At 38.7% G+C, this 18,156-nt stretch overlaps 1 protein-coding gene across 2 annotated transcripts in view; it reads left to right on the top strand.

The window, feature by feature from the left end:
* The window catches only part of LOC122808720 (transient receptor potential cation channel subfamily V member 6-like), a 664,913-nt gene that overhangs the window by 126,689 nt on the left and 520,068 nt on the right, over positions 1–18,156 (top strand). For both annotated transcript variants that reach the window (XM_044079713.1, XM_044079712.1), the window contains 2 exons: positions 4,119–4,217; positions 13,704–13,876. In XM_044079713.1, coding sequence (XP_043935648.1) covers positions 4,119–4,217; positions 13,704–13,876 — 272 coding nt within the window. The remainder of the gene's footprint in view (positions 1–4,118; positions 4,218–13,703; positions 13,877–18,156) is intronic.

Genomic DNA, 18,156 nt, shown 5'->3' with positions numbered 1-18,156 from the left:
GACTTCTTTACCCTTATCCTCCCATCCCCCTGATTCCATAATTTCTCAAGAAAGCTGTTCGGTTGAGATGCAAGGTGATCCTCATAGCTCCATTCTGGCCTCAGCAAGTTTGGTTCCCCTTTCTTTGGCCTCACCTAATATACCTGCCATAGATTCTGGACCCTCTACCAGATCTAATTACTCATCCCCAAGGGTTGAGTCACCCAAAGCTGTCCAGGCTCAAGCTGACTGCTTGGTTTCTCCATTTCCATTAGTTGCCAGGCAAACAAATCTCTCCTCACTGGTTCAAGACATCATTCTGGCCTCTCATAAACCATCCACTAGAAAAGTACATCAGGATAAATGGAAAAGGTCCTCCATCTGGTCTAAGGATAACAGGCTAAATCCTTATTCAGCTCCAGTAACTGCGGTACTTCAATACCTGGCTAAGTTTTTTGATAACGGAGCCTCTGCCTCTACTGTATGAGTACACCTAGTGGCAATTTCTAATTTCCACAATGGTATAGATGGTACTCCTCTTATCTCTTTACACCTTTGCAAGGCCTTCCTCAAGGGAACCTCTCATATCAGGCCTCCTGTCAGACAGCCTGTGGAACCATGGAACCTCACTTTAGTCCTTCAGTCTTTGACTCAAAAACCTTTTGAATCTGTTGCGAAGTGCGACCTAAAGTTTTTGTCTTGGACATCCCTGTTTTTAGTAGCCATCGCATCTGCCAGAAGGGTCTCGGAGCTACAGGCTCTGTGGATCAAGAGGCTCTATCTGTTCTTTCATAAAGACAGAATATCACTTCAGAAAGATCCATCCTTCCTTAACAAAGTTGTTTCTGAATTCTCCATAAACCAAACCATTGATTTACCTGTGTTCTTTCCGAATTTTGCCAATAGAGGAGAGTACTGCCTTCACTCCTTAGATGTACATAGACAATTGAGATTTTACCTAGACAGGACCAAACCTATTCATAAATCTGAACAGCTTTTCATCTTTTTTTCTGGGCCCAGAATGGGAGAGGTTGTTTTCAAGGTTACATTATCAAAACGGCTAAGGGACTGCATACATTTCATCTATTCTCTCAGTAACGAACCTATGCCAAAAGTTAAAGCTCACTCTACTAGATCTATGACAACATCTGTAAGCTTTCCATTCCAGGGCTTCCATGGATGATATCTGAGCAGCAGCTACTTGTGCTAAGCCTCATACCTTTATCAAGCATTACAAATTGGACTTGGTCTCCAGAGGGAGAGCTGCCTTTGGCTCAATGGTACTCAGGAATGTTCTTCCATAAGAGCCGCCCATGGAACTCAGGTAGCTTGGGATTCTGTCCCATCAGTGATGAATGGAAAGATTAACAACATCAGATAAAGAAGTTTTGTCTTACCATAACGTTCCATCTGTGTTGTTCATCTTCTTTCATTCATCACTTCTCTCCCTCCTTCCCCCTTCAAAGGCTCCTGGGGGATGCTTTGGGTCTAAGTGGAGTCCTAGGGTTTTTGCGCAGAAGTGGCCTTGGCTTTACTTCGCTTTCTCTAGCAAATTCGATCTGAGGTAACAGGGAGAAGGGCATTCTGGGTAGAGACTTAGCGTGAGAGTTTTTTTAGCTGGAGAGAGCTTGGTAATGAGGCCGACTCGTTTCTGAGGCCTCGGAACCAAACCCATCAGTGATGAATGAAAGAAGATGAACAACACAGATGGAATGTTATGGTAAGGCATAACTTCTCTTTTTAGTTTCATAATCACTACCATCCTATTTTTTTAACATACAAAGCTTTCCAAGAACTGCAATAATGTTAATTAGGGAATGTATTATATTATTTTATTGTACAATATTGCTTATTACATGCTTGTTTTTGGCTCTCTAATGGAAGTGCAAAATCTTTTAGTGCTAGTCCTGATGGTTTGCAAATTAAACTGGTTATGGGAATAAGATGAATTCCAAAACTTGGTTCTTATGCATTTAAACTGTGTTTTCCCCTTCTGAATTCCCTCTGTGTTACTTAAATTAACTCATAAATTACTGTACCTAGGAGTAGATAGGATGTACCAGTATAGTGCAGTCTAAAAACTGTTTTCACTCATTCACACTTAAATTTGTGAATTCCAAGGGATTGCAGTAATATTTCTCAAACCCTCAATATGCATCCCTTATGAGCTTATGTGGTACATGTGGTGTAAACCTTGGCTTGAGATGATTGTCACTGCGGAAGTGACATCTTGACCCCCATGTGCAAAATGGGAAAGAGGGATGAGGATGGATGGATGGATGGATGGATGGGCTTATGTGCTAACCACTTAAACTTTCAAGTATGCTGTCAATATTGTGAGTGCTAATGTGACTGTTGTTTTCCTATTGTGGATAGTGATGTAACACCCTTTTTATGTAAAATGAGGAGAACAAAAAATATGTGGATAATGCCCTTTTTATGTAAAATGAATGTCCATTTTAAAATCTTAAATTTTTGATGCATTACTTTTGGTAGCTCTGACTCCCCTAATCAAATAGATGAACAGCAGTCATATCAATATCACAAAAGCCATGGGTATTTATTGCCATCTAGTTCATAGGTTTGCACTGGGCTATCTGCTCTTATTGGCCATTTTAAGCCTAGCCAAATTTCCCATCCCAATGGTAAGGATCAAACTCTGCACTTTGTGTCTGTGAGCTAAACATCTTAACCATTATACCAACTGTCAACCCTCTAAAAGTAATATCTAGAGTTATTTCTTGCTGGATGAATTAAACCTAGGTACACTAAACAAATATGAACAAATATGTCATGCTCGTCAGGAAAATCACTTCCCAAATGTCACACTGTGAAGGCCTTCCAGATGTTGCACTTACAGCAAGTATCTTCAGCAATGTTAAAAGTACTCTACCAAGCAATACCTGCTGCTATGCCATACACAGCCACATCTCATGGTAACTTAATTTCAAAGCCTATAAAGCAAACCACCACACAACCCAATAGTTTGGTTGTAGGAGTCTCCATTTTGAGGGATACAGATATCCCACTCACCATGCTAAGTAAAGAGAGAATCATAGCCAGCTGCCTATCAGATCCAGGACCTGGCAAACTTACTTCTTTTAAATGACACCCTAGATAAATTTTAAGACCCTACAAATCCAGAGAACACTGCTGCTTATGTGGAATTGTTCACAAAAACTGAGTACACTCATGTTAATGGCTGCATAGAGACAGATGTAACTTTCCAGAATAAGCAAAGGACAAACTCAAAAAACAAGTCACCCTGGTGTAATCCTAACATAAATAGGTTGTATAACAAAAGGAAGAAAACCATGGCAAAATCCAATAAGGTAAAAGCTCCCTCATCTAATCAAGTCTACAAAGCCAAATTTGAGATATCGATAGTCTCCCAGGTCAAAGACTATCATAAGGCATTCTTCAGCTTGGTCTGCAACCTCAAAGGCAATATACAGCAATGTGTTGAATAAATTGTATATAAAGTCACCTATAATGAGATGGAAGATATAGTAAATCTACTGGCTGACGCATTTAGCTCCAATTTTATCCCCCTCATTCACCTAGATATCCCTCAGGAAATATCCTCAACCATAATTCCTTCAACTATCAGTAGGGAACAGGTCCTTCAAGGCCAGGAACACTGCATTGATGGATACTGATATTATCTCCGGATGTCTCCATAATATCATGAAACAAGACCTGTCAGGATAACTAGAATCACATTTTAATTGTAGCCTCTAGACAGGCTTCATGCCAAGTGAATGGGGGACTTCAACTGCCATATTTCTACACAAGGGAGAAGACCTTCTATGGACCCAGGTAACTGCAGACCCATATGTCTGACTAGTCTCATTTGCAAAACCATGTAAAGAATTGTCATGAAAATGATAAGCAATGACATAGGAAAACTACATACACTGCATTCAAACCAGTTTTTATTAAGACAAGGTCACCAAAGCAATAGATGAGGGCAACACAGTGGATACTACCTACTTTGACCTGGCAAAAGCTTTTGACACACTATCGCACTTGGGTATTGTAGACAAACGCACTAAATTAAGCAATTAAACATTTTGTGTAAAATAATGATTGAACAGACTATATTGCCATGAATGCATTTTGTCCTTTTTTTCTGACAGGAGAACACATATTGTCCTTCGCTGCCTGTGCAGGGGATTTTGAGATTGTAAGGCTGTTGATTGAAAAAGGTGCCAACATCACTGCACGAGATTACCTTGGTAGGAGCATATTTCTTTGATATAGTGAACGTATATATGATTACCTTTTTATGGGAAATTGATGTTATAAAAATGTCAGCAATCACTTGTGGATTACAGAAGAAGCAATTATGCTATCAGCACTTTGAGATGGATGGGCAGCATGTTGGTCTGTCAGTTATATTCAGTTTATTAAACTGTGGCCACATGTTATTTTATTTGTGTGTGTGTGTGTGTGTGTGTGTGTGTGTGTGTGTGTGTGTGTGTGTGTGTGTGTGTGTGTGTGTGGGTCGAGGGGGTAATTTCTATGTCTGTCTGATCGCTAATTTATTAGTGTTTCACTTTGGTCTTGGTAAAGGGCATGATACATATGTATACATATAGCACATACTAGCTTCTATAGTCACTGAGATGAATTACCATTCAGGACGTCTTGACTTAGATTTGTCTGTCAGTCTGTCTGTCATTGCAGTGCAACATGCTGCCCAGGAAATAATTCATAGGCAATGTGTCACTTATGTCCCTGTCTGCTTTCTTTTTCCCTCACTCTGTCTGGTCTACTGTTGTAGCATTATACAATGTAACATTAGCTGCAAAATAGTTTTATCTCTTTATCTATGACTTTTTATTTTTTACTTATTGCAAACCAACATACAATAACAACAACCAAATAATACCATTCTTAGCATATCCAAGGCAACCTATATAAAGAACAACATGTAACCATGAACTAATAACATTTCTCATGACTATGCTTTACAGAGCCATATATGAATGTTTATTAAGTTATTTAGGAACAGCAAAAACTTCATAACTTAAGTAGAAATAATTGTCAAACACATACCTGTTAACCACTCTGAATTCAGCAAAGCACTCTAATTTCAGCCTCTAATAGCTTGATTGCATAAATAATGTATAAGTACAGCCAGTAAAACCACCATTGCCACCAGATATGTCCTATGCTGTCTGCTATATGGGGCACCCATGCTCACGCTCTACAAACTTCATTAAAATCCAGATTGGAAGTATGTTATAAAAAAAGTAGGAACATTTGCAACAAATAAATTGCATTATACCCACCATTGCTTATCCCTTCAGAAACTAAATTGGCTTGAACTTTCCCATCAGCTAAGCTGCATGCAACTTACCACATCACATAACCTAATACGCAGATCAGCTGTCTGGCCTGCCCTTAACGACTTACTACTACACTACCATCCTAATAGACCTCTCCAATCTGATAATAAACATCTGATTGCCACCCACAAACCCCCAAAAACTCCATGACTCTGCCTGTACCCCTACTCTGTAACTAATCACTGAAATTCTATACCTTTAGCCATCAGGTCTCTCTACACCCTACAGGCCTTTAAACACTCCCTAAATTTATATATAAACCGTGGCTTTGCTTGTGTTCCACTCTTGGTTAAACTCAACAGCTTTTACTTCCTTCCTTCCTTCCCTTCTACTCACCCTCTCTTTCTATCTTCACACTCTCTCCATCATCTCTCTTCTTTCCCCTGAATTCCTGTTTACATCTTTTTTTCTCTTCCTTGACTCCTAGTACTAATCTCCGTTCATATTGTTTCATATAGCGTCAGTTCTCCACTCATATCTTCCTCCTTATCCAGTATGCTTACTACCAATAATTCTTGATAACCGATTCTCTGCTGTCAGTCTCATTTTTACCAAGTGTCATTTTCTTCTGACTGTACCAATATAAATGTATCACCACTGTTCCATTTTTCCTGTTTCTGACTTTGCAAATATACATATCTCTCTCTTGCAAAGGCTGTATATATATACATATATATATATATATATATATATATATATATATATATATATATATATATATATGTCATGTACTGTATAGTCAAATTCTCTGAAAAGTGATAGTATAGTTCATTTTTATTGTGCTCTAATTTATAGTAACTGTTAGGGCATAACTCAAATGTATAGATATTTTTCAAACATGTAATCTCTGAAACTGTATTGATTTTTATCCCTAAAGTGTCTATTTTTTATAGTTTTGTAATTTTGTTCACATTGGAGCTTTTCTCCCCTAGCTTGCTCTGAAAATGGCTTCTTTTGCATCAGTCAGACTTTCCTGATAAACGAATGTAATATATATAAATAAATAGCTCTGTTGTACCAGTATGATCATAGATTGCTCTGATTTCCTTCCTTTTATAGGACTGATATAAAGTCAATGAGAGAAAGTGCTCCTGCAGCCCATTGTGGTCAAAATGGCCTAAGCAGATTTTGCAGCATTTCTCTTAGCAAAAAGTCATATCTGTGAAACTGTGTCAGTGGTAAATTTCTTGCCTGTTTCCATCTAAAATGAATTGGACTGCAGTAGCAGCATGAAGATTGAGAGAAAATTTGGGATGGCTTTCTCTTTACTTACATCTGTAGGAAGTTGTAGGCATAGATGGTGAGATTGTAATTTTTTGGAGCAAAAAAATGCTAAATTTGTAGCTGAAATCCTTTAGCTTGCTGTTGTGAGAATGATAACATTTCAAGTCTTAATAACAAGGAAATGTTAACTACTGTTAGCTACATTGTTGGAGTATGATTCTGGGAATTATTAATTTAGACTGAACTTCTCCATGATATGAGTTATAGGTAGGTACCAGCCAAGTTGCCCTTGGTGGCCATTTTAAGCTTAGCCAATGTCCCTTTAAATGTGAGGATCAAACCTGTACCTTGTGTTTTTGAAGTGAGCACCTTATCCATTAGGCCACCCCCCCCCAACCTCATGTGGGCTGGCACCACAAAAAGCTTTGCATTGTAATGCATTAAAACTCACTGCAGTTTTGCTTAGTTCATGCTAAAAAGATTGTTCTGGATATTAGAAGCAGAAAGGGAGAGGCATCAGGTTATAAATTAGGTTTGCCTGTTCACTGAGAATCTGGTAGTTAGCTCTGAAAAAGGGCTAGTAGACTAGTGTGATGGCTGCCTCCACATTCTAGGTTACATAGTTATGCAAGGGGACCAGTTCCACCTTTGGAGAAGTAAATCCAGTCCTACAAAAGGAGACAGACATTCATATATTCTCATTCAGTTTTTTTTTGTTGTTGGATCTATTTGGAGAAAAGGCAGCCTTATCTACTGAAAGTTGCTTGGACATTAAAGGCTATTTTCATGCTACCTGTCAACCACTCAGATCAGCAACTACTCCAGATAGGATCTGGCTGCCACATAGTAGCTGTCTGTCCTGATGTTCAGCTTTGCTTTTTTTTTTTTTTTTGTAATTAAGGTTGGAGTATGAAGAAGCTTATTAGGGATTGCTTTCTGTATGGAGTGTTATTTAGCTTAAGTTTCAGGGTGTAATTGGCTTTAGATTTTAAACACTCTATTTTGCCTTGTTATCTCAAATTCTGATGTATCTGACACATGTACTGTTACTGTATTGGTTTAATTCCTAATGTATTTATTTCATTGATATGTATAGTGTTGAACATTTTTGTAATATATGAAGATTTCTTCCTTGGTGGTGTGTCTGTAGGGGTGAGGTTGATAGATGTGTGTGCGTGTGTGTGTGCATATGTGTGTGTGTGTGTATGTATGTGTGTTTGTGTGTGTGTGTGTGTGTGTGTGTGTGTGTGTGTGTGTGTGTGTGTGTGTGTGTGTGTGTGTGTGTGTGTGTGTGTGTGTGTAAATATATATGTACATATACATATATACATGTATGCATATACATGTATATATAAATGCTTTACATTTGTACTCACCTAAAATAAACATAAACTTTGCTTTAATATGTGGGTTTATGGGGGGCTTTGTCCCCCATACCCTCGGAAGTTAAATACACTAACTCCACAGTCATTGCAACCATAGGTACCAGAAGTTGTTGAAGACTGGGGGGGGGGGGGGGGTGAGAGAGGCACAGAAGCACTTAGTGATTTAAAAATGGCAATTTTTTAAAAACTATTTACTATCACAACATAGATTCACTTAGAGGACATTTTAAGCTTATCCAATTTCCCTTTTGGTGCTTGAATTAACATTTCCTGATTGGTCTTACCTATCCCATGGCTGATAATTGTACATTAGCCATAGTGAAAATAACTGATCATATCATATATAATTTGAGGGGACCCATGTAAGGGATGCAGCATCTAGAAACTGCCTCTATCCATTAGTGACATGAGGGGGCAATCCTGGAGTACATTTTCTATTACCCATCATTAGATCCAAGTTGCATTTGAATATGGACAGGGATGAGCTTTATTTTACTTGAATGGATAGTCTGTAACCCCATGCCACTCCAGCAGCAGCCCCCTCTCCAGCCACTCCAATGTTCCATTACTTGGCTATTTTGGGTCTATATCACGTGGTCAAACGCTAATAATAGCAAATGGTCACATCTTCGAAAACACCGGAACTCAAAGTTATTATTGTGGGGTCACACTACAGTGTAGATAGGGATATTTGCCCTTTCCTCACTGTAGTGCAATCTCAGAGTTGGTATATATATTTAGCGGGGGATGTGGGGGGCCTAGCCCCCCCAATTGCAACTTTGAGTTTCGATGTTTTCGAAGTTGTGGTCGTTCACTATTATCAGCTTTCGACCAAGTGATATAGCCCCGGCTATTTTTCCTCAGTTACCATAAACACTTTTCAAACCTGTGAATGTGCATACTGTTTTCTTGTTTACGTCTACAATGATTAAAGAAATTGAAATAAAATAGCACAAACACTGAGCCATTTGCTAAACAAACAATACAGTCTTGCAATGAATACAGACTTTGCATGAGCAGTAAACTTCTCTGCCCTTGAAACTCACATTCATTGAAACGGCATTAAAACTCACATTCAAAGAAAATGCATCTGGCCAGTGAAGAATTATGTTTACCTTTGGGATGTTTTCAAATCACAGGCTCCTTGCACAGATTTTCAGGGACATGCATATATGTATTCTTTGATTCACCTTCCTGATTGTATTAAATTATATTCCTTGTATAATATAGCACCACTTATTAGAATGTGTTTTAAATTTTTAGTTTTGAACAGTCTTCTTGTAAGCAATGAAATAACATGTATGAACCAATAATAACAAAACTACCAATTTCAGAAAATTTCAACCATAAAAGGCCACTCAAACTTCTATCATTACAATCCACCAATATCAGTAAATACGCAAAATCTCTGAGTAAAGTCATCTAAATAATTCCACATTAAAGGGATTTGTAACTAATGAAGAGGTTGCTAATAGCAGGCAACTTTATATTTCATTGTTTCATCTATAAATAAAGTGCCTGTTGTCTTAAAGAATAAATTGCCTATGTTACATTAAAAAAATGATAAGCTAGTAATATTGCAAAAGGGAATGGATGTCAAACTGATAACAGGTTCATAGTTACTAGGTAACTCCTCCAGAGGAGAACATTCACAGGACTGCAGCATCCACTCCCTTTAAAGTGCAACACAGTACAGTATCAGCGATCTAGCTGCATACTGTGGGAGTAGCCAAGCAGAAATTCCGGATGGTCACCTTGCAGTCCATTTTACCTTACCTCCAAGAATGCGACTGGATGTGCTCGATAGACCTCCAGGACGCTTACTACCATATCAAAATTTGCAGAAGCTCCAGGAGATTCCTTTGCTTCCAGCTGGGAGCTAATCATTTCCAGTTCAGAGCCCTACCCTTCGGTCTCACCACAGCCCTCAGGGTGTTTACCAAGGTTATGGCTGTCGTAGTGGCTCACCTGAGGTTTCAGGGTATTCAAGTGTCTCCTTACGTAGATTGGCTCCTCGCTGCTGCCACCAAGCATCTACTTTCCATGGCCAGAGAATCCTTCCTGCATCTTGCAGTCAATCTAGGGATTACCATCAACATCTCCAGGTCCCGCTTGAACCTGACACAGACCTTGGAATTTATAGGGGCACAGCTGGACACTCTACTATTGCATGTTTTTCTCACTTGGGACAGGGTCCAGAACCTACAGGCTCAAGTGTCAGTGATCCTCGGCCCCAGGACGCCAACAGCAAGTGATGGTCTCCGAACCCTAGGCTCCATGGCCGCAGCAATTTCAATCCTTCCCTGTGTGCGCCTTCACATGAGGGTGCTTCAGTGGACCCTAGCAGTTCAGTGGTCTTGGTTAGACCTCCCCATGGACTATCCAATACGAATCAGCAGAGCCTGCAAGATTTCTCTACTCTGGTGGCTCCATTTGCCAGAAATCTTGGCAGGTCATCCCTTCATAACACCCCCAGCCCAAGCAACAGTGACCACAGCTGCCTCCCAGCTTGGGTGGGGTGGCACTTTTTGGGGAGGACGGTCTAAGGCACATGGTCCCAGATCAAGACCAGATTGCATATCAATGTTCTGGAGATGAGGGCAGTGCTTTTAGCACTGCAAGCCTTCTGTGCTGTTCATCCCCCGGGGACGATTGCAGTTCAGTCAGACAACATGTCTGTTGTCTGGTACATCAACAAACAAGGAGGAACCAGATCTTACCCTCTCTGCCACGAGGCCATGAGTGTGTGAGAGTGGGCAATCTCCACCAGTCAGTTTCTGATTGCAACGCACATCCCGGGACACTCCAACATTTTAGCGGACAGACTGAGTTGGGCTATTCTAATGCCATACAATTGGTCTCTGAAACAGTCAGTAGCAGAGGAGATCTTCCTTGCGTGGGGTCACCCTTGTTGTGATCTCTTCACATCTCCTTCCAACGTTAAGTGCAGCGAGTTCTTCGCTCTGATCCCCTCACCAGGGGAATCCCCCAGAGATACTCTTGTCCATGCTTGGCCTCCCGGGTTACTGTATGCTTATCCACCATTACCGCTCATTCCTAAGTTTCTTCCACAGATCCTAGATCCCTGCCCGGATCTCATCTCTCATCCCTTGGGCATCAGTCCGCCTGATCTGGGCAGTCTCAAGCTGACGGCTTGGTTGCTGCAGTTCCCTTGATTGCTAGGACTCCCGATCTGTCATCTTCAGTAAAGAATATTTTGGTGGCATCCCACAAAGCTTCCACTAGGAAGGCTTATCGTGGCAAATAGAAATGCTTCTCTATTTGGGCTTCTCAGAGGAACCTAGATCCATTTACAGCCCTGGTTCCTAGGGTCTACTTCATGTTGTCGTAAGCTGACAATACCGAGTCTGATATTGTCAGCACGACAATATCGAAAGTGAAGAACATCATGCAAGTGAATGGAAATCTCTGTAAGGGAAGATTTCTGTTTACCTCAATGTAGTGTGGTCTCGTAGTTGGTATATTTAAGTAGGGGGGTGTGGGCGGCAGCCCCCCATGTGGGGGGGTGCAGGGGGGGCTTGCCCCCTGCCTACGCCATTTATTTATTTTTTTTAATTTTTTTTTATGTTATTCGATGTTTTACTTAATCGATCAATAAAGTTCGACCTTTATTGATTCAATTAAGTAAACTTTCGATAATGTGATATAGACACGGTTCCAGCAGTGTTGGAGTTTTTGTCCTATATTTTCCAACAAGGGGCTAGTTCCTCTACGGTGAAAGTACAACTGGCAGCCATATCTAATTTTCTTGTCGGCATACATCTGAATGCTCTGGCCTCTTTCAGATTGTGCAAAGCTTTTCTGAAAGGTACTTTTCTTTTACATCCCTGGTTAAGGATTCCGTCCCTCCTTGGGACCTTACCCTAGTTCTACAGGCGTTGGTTGCTCCTGCTTTTGAACCAGCAGCATCAGTAGATTTGAAATTCCTGTCCTGGAAGACAGCTTTTCTAGTGGCCATTTCTTTGGCCAGAAGGGTTTTTGAGATCCAAGCTTTGTCTGCCACGCCCCCTTACTTGATCTTTCATAAAGACATGGTTTCGCTCTGCACAAACCCTTCTTTCTTACCGAAAGTTGCTTCTGAATCAAATATTAAACAGATGATTAATCTGCCTGTGTTCTTTCCAAATTTCCAGAACAAGGGTGAATATAAGCTGCATTTGCTAGATGTTCATAGACAGCTTCATTTCTATTTACACAGGACTATACAATTCCATAAGTCTGACCAGTTATTCATGTCCTTTTCCAGACCCTTTTTGGGCAAGGCCATTTCCAAGGTCTCCTTAGCTAGATGGATTACATAATGTATACTGCAAATCTATAAGGATAAAGGTCTGTCCCATCCTGGTCCTATTAAAGCTCATTCTACCAGATCTATGGCAACTTCTGCTGCCTTTTGGTCTAGGGTTTCTCTGGATGATAACTGTGCAGCAGCGACCTGGGCAAGGTCACATACATTTATTTCTCATTATAAGTTGGATTTTATCTCTAGAGGGAGAGCATCCTTTGGCTCTGCGGAGCTCAGGAATATCCTTCCATGAGGGCCTCCCAAGATAAATGAAGTTAACTATTTCTGATAAAGAAGTTATGTACTAACCATAATGTTCCATCTGAGTAGTTATACTTCATTTTCTGCAACTATCCTGCCCTCCTTCCCCCGAGCCTGTTCTAGGTTAGTGTTGTTATTGAGTTGCTAATAGTTTGAATAGTGGCAAACTCGATCTGAGGGAAGGTAGGAGATGTGAGGGATTATGGGTAAGGGGAGGAGCTTGGAGCTTGGAGCAGATGCTTGAAAAATGTTGCCGGCTCGGATCCGATATGGATCCGAATACCCACAAGTTGCAGAAAATGAAGTATAACTACTCAGATGGAACATTATGGTGAATACATAACTTCTTTTTATTTTAACTAAGGGGTCTTAATTCCCTACAGCCACACTTTGTTACTTTTAGAAAGGATACACCTTCCCTCCACATCTCTCAACTGTCTAGATTTTTGCAGAATGTCCAGATTTTTGCCTCATATTTTTGGTCTGTTCCTTCATAAAATTGTGGTCTTCTAACAAATTATTGGCAAATCATTGGAAAATCATTAAGGGTTGAAGTCAGAAAATAATAGCAGACATTTTAGTTTCAGACTTCACATCCTTCAGAAAATTCATGCAAATGCAAAACCTGTTGTTCTATCAACTTTCCAAGTCTGTAAGAACAGTATTTAAATGTCCCTATTTTTTGGGTCTTTGTCCAGATTTCTTGCTCTAAGAGGTTGAGAGGTATGCTTTTCTCACAGCAATCACAGTCCCTTTCCATTATTACTGATTATGCATTAAGCAAATTAATTTCCCAATGCATTTTAATGGTTAACAACCATTTCTGAGTTAGAAATCAGTTTACCCCGACTTTCTGTCTTCTATCACTGAAATAAGATGTAACTCAGTATTTCCTTCTGATGAACCTTTAGGTGATTACATATCTGGTTCAGATCTTTTTTGTATGTAACTGATTTACTGTATTATGATAACCCACTTACTGAACTACTTTATTAGGATTATAAAATTGATTTAGTTCTGTCACAGATTATGTTTTTTGCTCATACTGGAGTAATGTACTGCATTATCAAATAATTGTAGTTTTGCTTGTTTTTACTATGAGACTCAAATCCATATTAAAATCTGAAGTATTCTTCCTCTTGCAGTATGTATAGAAGACTTAATAATTGGATGTTTTTTATTTTTATGATGCAGGAAACACTGTGTTTCATATTCTGGTTTTGCAGTCCAACAAGACTTTGAGTTGTCAGATGTATGACACCATTATGGAATATGATGAGAAAGAAAGTGGAGTTCCATCTGATCAGATCCCAAACAAAGAGGGGCTGACACCTTTTAAACTTACAGCTAAGGAAGGAAATATCATTGTAAGTAAAGAGTGATGATTTTTTTTTCCATTTAAAGTATAACATTTTCTTGTTATTTAAAGAGACGGGTGGTGAAATGGGAATTATCTAACTTAATTGACATTGTTATTTGAGGGACATGTTCATAAGTTTAAATAGCAAGTATTCCCTATATGAATGAATGAAATGCTCACATTTCCTATAAAATCACCAAGTAATATTGTAAACATTAGCAAAGAGAATACTGTTTAACAAGAAATAGAAACTTTTTGCAGTGGTATCACACACCAAGATTTTTTCTCCCTTGTTTATATTTAGTTTTAGTAGCAAGCTATCTGGCCTAATATCGGTGCAATGCATTATAGGTCGCACAATAACTTTATAAAAGGGCTGGGTCTGGTGATGCCTTTGAGGCATAGATCACTTCATAACAGATTATACTACATTGAGTATGACAGCTCCATTAATGTATCTGTGCAATTTACATTTTGTAGCCCACCTACTCAGCTATGAGAAACCTTTAAACATTCCCTACTTATACAAGATGTTTTGTAAGATAAGTATAAGAATTGTACTGTATTTTATAATTGACCAAACATGTCTTGTATGCAGTGGCACAATTATTTCTCTGGGTCATCTTTGGAATTCCCTTTAATATTAAATGAAATTTTACAAACATCTTTCTAAACCACTGTTGGCAAAGTTTGGTCAAAACTTGCACTGCCATGTATATGGGTGCCTGTTTTGAGTATGCAGCTATCAAAATTAAAGTTCATGGTATTCTCACCAAGGTAGCAAATGCTGTATTTATTTATGTATTTATTTATTTATTTATTCTGACCATTAGACTGTTGTCCGAGCCTCCAACGATACAGTATATACGCCCAAAACAAAACAAAAAGAAACTCATAGCTATGAATCATTAAAAACTAATTTTACTACGCACACACACAGACATATACACAACCCTGACATACATAAACAGACACACATGCGTGCACGTGTGCACACACACACACACACACACACACACACACACACACACACACACACACACACACACACACACACACACACACACACACACAAATACATAACACAGGAAATGGTTTAATGTCCTGCACTTCTTTCAGAGTATTAAAACTCGCATCAAACATCTCAGTGATATGTTTCTCCTCTAATTAGTCAAATTAAAACAATGGAGGGTGGCAGCTGCTTAGAAAAAATTGTAATGTGGCTGCAAAGGGTAACACTGTGCAGTGCTCAGTGTGCAATGAGGCTTGGTGTTTATTAAGTATGTGAAGCTGAAAGGATACTGCAGGACGTTGGGCAAAATAGGAAATGACTTGCAGTGTGCTACTCACAGCAACTGCTGTGTAGCACAGGCTTTGCTATCACAATCACATTACTCAAACAGTTAATTGAAATCACTATTTTTATACACCTTTATTAAATTATCACTTAAGACATGGGCAAATATAAATTAACAGAAAAGAAAATGAACCATTTTAACATTTTCCATTTAAAGACAATATAAATTACATGTAATTTCTTTGCTACTATCATCAGTCCAACATTACAAAAAATTGTTGAATTCCTTAAACTTCACTCCTAGTCCTCCTGAACATTGTTCTGCATGTATTGCTCCCATAATTTCCATTTGCATCTATGTAATTTGCTTCTTCACTTTTCTAATGATCCCTCTTCCAGTTTGTTTATCTCCTTTTTAATATTCAATACCTTAAATACAGCTGATATAGACTTTAATTTCCATTTTTTAGTAATTGCTTTTTTGGCAACCAACAGAATTACACTTAATAAGGCCTTATTATGTCTAGGCTATTCAGATCAGTTATCCCAGTTCAAAAGAATCATTTCCTTACTTACAGCCATTTGCTCACCCAATATTTCTGATAGAGTACTATGTAAGGAATTTTGAAATCTGCCTACTCATTACATTCTCAAAACATATACTCCCAGTTACCTGTTTCTTCTCTATCACACATCCAACATTTGCTAACTACCTGAGCAAAAATTCTTTGAAATCTGCTTGGGGTATAAAAATACCCATGCAAACACTTTCAAGCAAAGATCTTAAATGTGCTGGACTTGGTTGAATATTTGGGAGCTATACATATGTCGTCCCATTGTTTTCTTGTAAAATTTCTTTTCCAGTCTCTCTTTCCAATCTTTTTTAACCTACTCTGATTGATTCTTTAGTTATTGTGCAATGTTTTCCATACCCTACTAATTACCCTTTTTTACTAGCTGCTTCTGTTCTAGATTCAACTAAAAACTCTGCTAGAGCAGGCCTTTCACTTAAATCCCCCTATCCAATTTTCTTTGCCTGTACTCTGAGATTAAGCCCTGGTAGAGAACCCAGTCTCTAGCCTGGAATCCAAATGTCTTCTTGGCCTCATCCCACTCTATTACCTTTCCTGCTTGAGTTATTTGCTCCTAGTATCCTGGTTCCTTTGCCAGGTTTCTCCAGTAAATTCCAGCCCACTTTTGCCTATTTTCTGTACCCCTACTTGCAGTCATCCCTATTGGTAACATCTCCTTTCTCTGTTCTCAAATTGGATTAGTTCTTCCTGCTACTTTATGAAGTTAATATTTTGCATGGTTGTTATTATTCTCTTTAAGGATCTGCATCCAAAATCCCACTTTCTCTCTCTGTTTCTTGAACTCCCCCTTGCTTTATCACCATCCCTTTTCACTTTGAATTATAATGTTCTGCTTGTGTTATATATATGAGCCTTAACTGTGCAGCTCTCAAATATCCCTTTCAATTAGGTAAACCTAAACCACCTTGTTCTATTGGAAGGAGCAACTTATTCCACTTAACTCTTGCCCTCTTTCCCTCCCAGATCAAGTCCTTCAATTCTTTTTTAATTGTTGTGCACAACGTCTCTTCAAGCTGATAACAATAGGCCTTACTTGTATACAAGTGTAAAGGGACTAAAAACATTTTCATGGCTTCCATCTTACTATCCATATCTATACATAAGAATTTCCAATTTCTCAATTTTTGTATTATCTTTTGTTTAGTCTCTTCCCACATATCCTTGGCTGCCATAGCAGAAGCCTTTTTAATCCATACTCCTAAATACTTCATTTTATCATTTCTCCACAAACATGGGGATTGCGGAATCAAATTATATGTGAGCACATAATTTTTGGCTAAAGTCTTTGTTTTATCTTCATTAAATTTATATCCTCAAAAGACTTGAAACTGTCTCAAAATGTTCTGCAATGCTGAGATGGCCTTTTTTGAATTCATCAGGTACAAAATAATGTCATCTGCAAATACAGCCAACTTTTCTTGAGTACCATATCAATTATATCCTTATATTTCTGAGTCCCTTATTGTCTTTCCAATGGCTCTAAATATAAAGTAAATAAAGCAGAAAGAGGACATGCCTGCCTGGTTCCTCTTTTCAAACACAGCTTATCTGAAAGGAACCCTCTCACTTTAATTTTTGCCTTTGATCCTTCATATATAATGCAAATGCTTCCAATGCCCTAGTCATAAAATGCCAGCTTGCTATGTCAAATGCTTTCTCTGCATCAACACCTACCAACAACAGAGGTATTTTCTTATATTCTGCTTCCCTCTGGTTCACCATTGTTCTATTAATGTTGTCAAGTGTTTGCCTCCCCTTTACAAAACTACACTGATCCATATATATCAATTTTGGCAATGTCTTTACCATTCCTTTAGCTAGTATAGCCATAAACACTGAAGGGTTTTTGCCATCTTTAGATAAGACAGCCACCAAAGCTTTCACCCAAAATATTGGTGCTTCCCCTTCTTTTAAACTGTTAAAATCTTCCAGATCATTATCTCTTTCTTCCCTCCTAATTTCCAAACTTTCACAGAAATGCCAATGTGCTCCTGGAGACTTTCCTAAGATTGATTATACATCACTGTTTTATCTCATAACCTCCTATCTTAACTGTTAGTCATTGAGCCTTGTCTATGTCTAATCTGGGCATAATTAAGTCTTCCATAAATATTGATATTTGTAATCTTTCTTGATTTCCAGATTTCTCTGTTCTATGCAATTTTTTTATAAATTTTCTCGAATATGTCTAAAACCTCTGCAGGATTTCTGGTTATTTTTCTTGTTATAGTTTCCCTAAGTTTTGTGGGAACCTTTTCAACATTGTGTTGCCTTAATCATTGTGTGAAAAGCACTGGAATAGTTATAAAAACTAGTTGCTTAACTGCAATATTTCTAAAGTCATGCATATTATCCAGATATTCGGTTATTTTCTCTTTAGCACTCTGCATTTGCCCC

Source organism: Protopterus annectens, chromosome 8.part0 (genome assembly GCF_019279795.1).
Source record: "Protopterus annectens isolate FY-2018-M chromosome 8.part0, PAN1.0, whole genome shotgun sequence".
NCBI classification, from domain to species: Eukaryota; Metazoa; Chordata; order Ceratodontiformes; family Protopteridae; genus Protopterus; species Protopterus annectens.
This window is presented reverse-complemented; position numbering and strand designations above follow the sequence as displayed.